Below are 3,533 nucleotides of genomic sequence, written 5' to 3'. Positions count from 1 at the left end.
GATCCAGTGACATCTGAGTTAGTCATTTGGATTAGAGCAGAACAGTGGAGTCTAATTGGGCTCTTCTGCTCCAGTGGTTTCAGCTGTACCTTGACTTTGGTCTTCTTCTTCAAACTTGATGCCCAGAATCTTCAACAAATCAGTTTGAAGCTCACACTGAACCTGGAGTTCCAAAAATACAATTCATTTGTACCAACCACTCATTTGTTTAGAACATGAGGTACTGGAATCACAAGACTTAAAACAGAAGAATGTAAATAAAACTTTCTTAGATAAAACAAATACCATTTTTCCATTTCTTCTTCTGCATGAAACTCCTAATATTTGCAAAACAGTAGTACAAATGTATTTTAATTTATGTGTTCTTCTGCAATTTCTTAGGAAATTTATTTAAACTGTGCCCTACATTTGCCTTAAAAGAAAAACAGCCTCTGCTCAGTTACAACTTGTTATTATATGCTGTACGTTTTAAGTCAGACTGAAAATATGAGCCCAGTGAGCAACTAGTGTGCCAGAGAATTAAAGCAGAATTCATAAATTAAAAGATATTGGAATGTACAGAAAGCACTTCAAATTCATTTGGGATTGTATGAAAGTCAGGAAAGTATTCAGTGAATGACTTACTGCTCTCCGGTGCTCTCATTTACAAGATGAAGTGTTTTAACTGCAATATTTATTTCAAAGATAAATTTTAGTGGCATTCTAAGGCGCAAATCCTTTAAACACTGGATTTCTTTTAAATTTTATTACAGCTCACATATCATTGGTGTCAGCCATTAATTTCTTAAATTAATAAATTCATAACAGCTTTAAAAAGTGACACTTGATTCTCTTTATTATAAAACACAGTGTCAGTTCACACAACTTGCCTCATAAACAATAATTCACAGAGGAAAAAAAAAATATATATATATATATCTATATCTATATATATCTATATATAGATATAGATATATATATATATATGATCTGGAGATTCCGATCAATGAAACAGGTGTCTAAAGGCAGAACATAAAAGAAAATAAAAAAGGACAGCTTAACTTTAAAGGAATAAAAACTAACGGTAAAGTCCTGGGGTGAGGTGCGTTCACATCCTCTTAATAAATGCCACATTCCCTTTTTTGTGTTAAACAGACAAGAGTTTTACTCCAGTAACATCACAGTAGTCAGAAAAAGCAATATAAAAACAAAGCAAATGTTGGAAAAACAGCACAAGGAGAAAGATAGCGGATATTTTTAGCTTTAGTTTTATAGACAAACACCAAATTAGCAGTTAGGATAGCTTAGCATCAAGACCTCACGCAAGAAGAAAACAATTTAATTCAACTTGTAGATAAAGAAAACCTAGAAATCTTTGTTTTTTTCATTCACAAGCAGGAACAAGTTTATCAAGTTATAAGCTGAAAAGTGCTAACAGAAGCAAACAAGCATAACCAAGATAGATCCTCTTGTTTGCAGTCTTAATGCAAAGCTAACAGCATAAAAAATTTCATCCTGGTAAACCCTAAACTGTTCCCTTCTGTTGTGCTGTAACCCATTATGAAGGATGTTTTTTAAATGGATACAACACCTAAATCAAATATGTATTAATATGATTTGCAGGGGGGAAACTGGCATTAATAAAATTTTAAAAAAGAAGAAAAAAAAGTGGTTACATTTTAAAACAGATTTCTATAAAAATCATGAATTGTACATAAATTGTATTTAAAAAGGTACTAAAAGACATAGAAATATATTATTTTTTTAAATAAAACTACAATTATTGCTGTGTCCTGAAAGTGTACCAGGTATTCAGACTAACAGTTCAGTAAGCATGTTTGAACCACAGAAGTATAGTGATACCCTGTTTCATATGTATGAATTTCTTTCTCCCCGTCTTCTCCTCAAATGTTTGGTTCTTTTACAGACACAAGTCGTAAATTGTTCACCAAGAACTTCATTAGTTCTTTTGTTTTTCTACAGACCTACTGTATTAAAATGATGATACGGTTGATGATGGTCCAAACTTGTCCAAAGCTCTGCTTTGATTGTGTGACCTCAACCATTTTTCAGAGCCCAGATTCTGGACAAAAGAACTCAGCTGTAAACATGTTGGTCTTGCTCAGACCTGCGGCCCAGCATCAAGACCACAGCTGAGATCTAAATCCACAATGATCCCAAGCAAACAAGTATTTTAAGGTAGTGCTGTACACAGGTTTATGGTGTCTTGCCTTTTTCACATTAACCTCCAAGCACCAGCTACAACTAATAAAAAAAATTAAATGAAAAAAAAAAATGCATATTTTTGTTTAGGCCCCTCCTTCTCATTTCCAGCCAAAATGGGTCTCAGGAGTGAGTCCAGCTGACTGGAACCCAATGAGTCTCCGTCTCCACTCTCTTTAGTGCCTGCTGCAGCTCACTGAAGGCCATAGAAAGGTCATCATTGACTATAATCTTCTCAAACAGATGACCATAACGACTCTCCATCATCTGGGCAGCATTCACCATCTCCTGAAAGTCTTCCTCCTGCAGTGTGTGGAAGAACAGAAGGAGGAGAGAGAAAAAGGAGGTGAAAAACAGTGATCTCTGCAGAGCCTGTTATAAAACATGGTACCCACACATAAACCCTGCTGCAGATTATGGACTAAAACCTCAAGGAATTTTCATAATTCCCTCCAGTGAATATCCAGTTCACCAGAAAAACAAAGCTTTCTCAAAAATACACTCAAAATAAGCAAAGGACAAAAACCAACACTGATTTACCAAGAACAGACATGAACAGTGCACAGTTTTATCTGTCTGTATTTTCTGTGTGATGGAGAAATGACAGCTGGTGGACGACACTGAGGTCAGGGTGTATGAACCAGCTGCAGAGAAACAATCCTGACACAGATCAAATTCTTCTGGAGGAGCTTCCTAGTAAAGGTGGATCTGAGGATCTCTGTTGAAGCTGTTGTCCACCTGACCCAGTCTTGGATAAGCATGAGTAGATCAATGGATGGCTTGTCTACACTGGTTCTGCCCTGATCCTTCAGCTGAATCTACTTTCTGAGACAGTCCTGGACTGTTTCTGGACTTTTTTGGCTGCCCTAAGCCTTCTTTACAGCAATTAAACGTCTTTTCTTGGCCTTCTTGATGATTTGATAAGTGGTTGATTTAGGTGCAGTCTTACAAGAATCAATATCCTGCAGCTTCTAAAGCCATTTTTGTGCAGAGCAATGATGACTGTGTGTGTTTCCTTGCAGGTAACTATGGTTAAGAGAGTAAGAACAGTGATGGCAGAATGATCTCCCACCTCGTCCTCGTCAGTACACTCACCTGTGGTAATGAGAGGATCACTAAAATTATATCAGGAGGTTCTTTTGTAGCTGAAATGCAGTGGAAAGTGTTTTTGTGGGGAGGGAGAAAACTCATTTCAGCCGCTTGTATTCGCGATCTTGTTCTTTCGGTCACTACCCAAAGCTCGTGACCATAGATGAGGGTAGGAACGTAGATCGACCGGTAAATCGAGAGCTTCGCTTTTTGACTCAGCTCTCTCTTCACCACGACAGACC

General features: G+C 36.9%; 1 protein-coding gene across 1 annotated transcript in view; it reads right to left on the bottom strand.

The window, feature by feature from the left end:
- Nucleotides 1-817: 817 nt before the first annotated feature.
- mpp7a (membrane protein, palmitoylated 7a (MAGUK p55 subfamily member 7)) overlaps nucleotides 818-3,533 on the bottom strand; it is a gene marked incomplete at its 5' end in the record, with an annotated part of 47,341 nt that continues 44,625 nt past the window's right edge. Inside the window, 1 exon segment of the mRNA XM_037973343.1 lies at nucleotides 818-2,505. Within this exon segment, the coding sequence (XP_037829271.1) occupies nucleotides 2,326-2,505 (180 nt within the window).

The sequence above is a fragment of the Kryptolebias marmoratus genome, linkage group LG21 (genome assembly GCF_001649575.2).
Source record: "Kryptolebias marmoratus isolate JLee-2015 linkage group LG21, ASM164957v2, whole genome shotgun sequence".
NCBI classification, from domain to species: domain Eukaryota; kingdom Metazoa; phylum Chordata; class Actinopteri; order Cyprinodontiformes; family Rivulidae; genus Kryptolebias; species Kryptolebias marmoratus.
The sequence above is the reverse complement of the archived record's forward strand: the minus strand, read 5'-3'. Positions and strand labels throughout refer to the sequence as shown.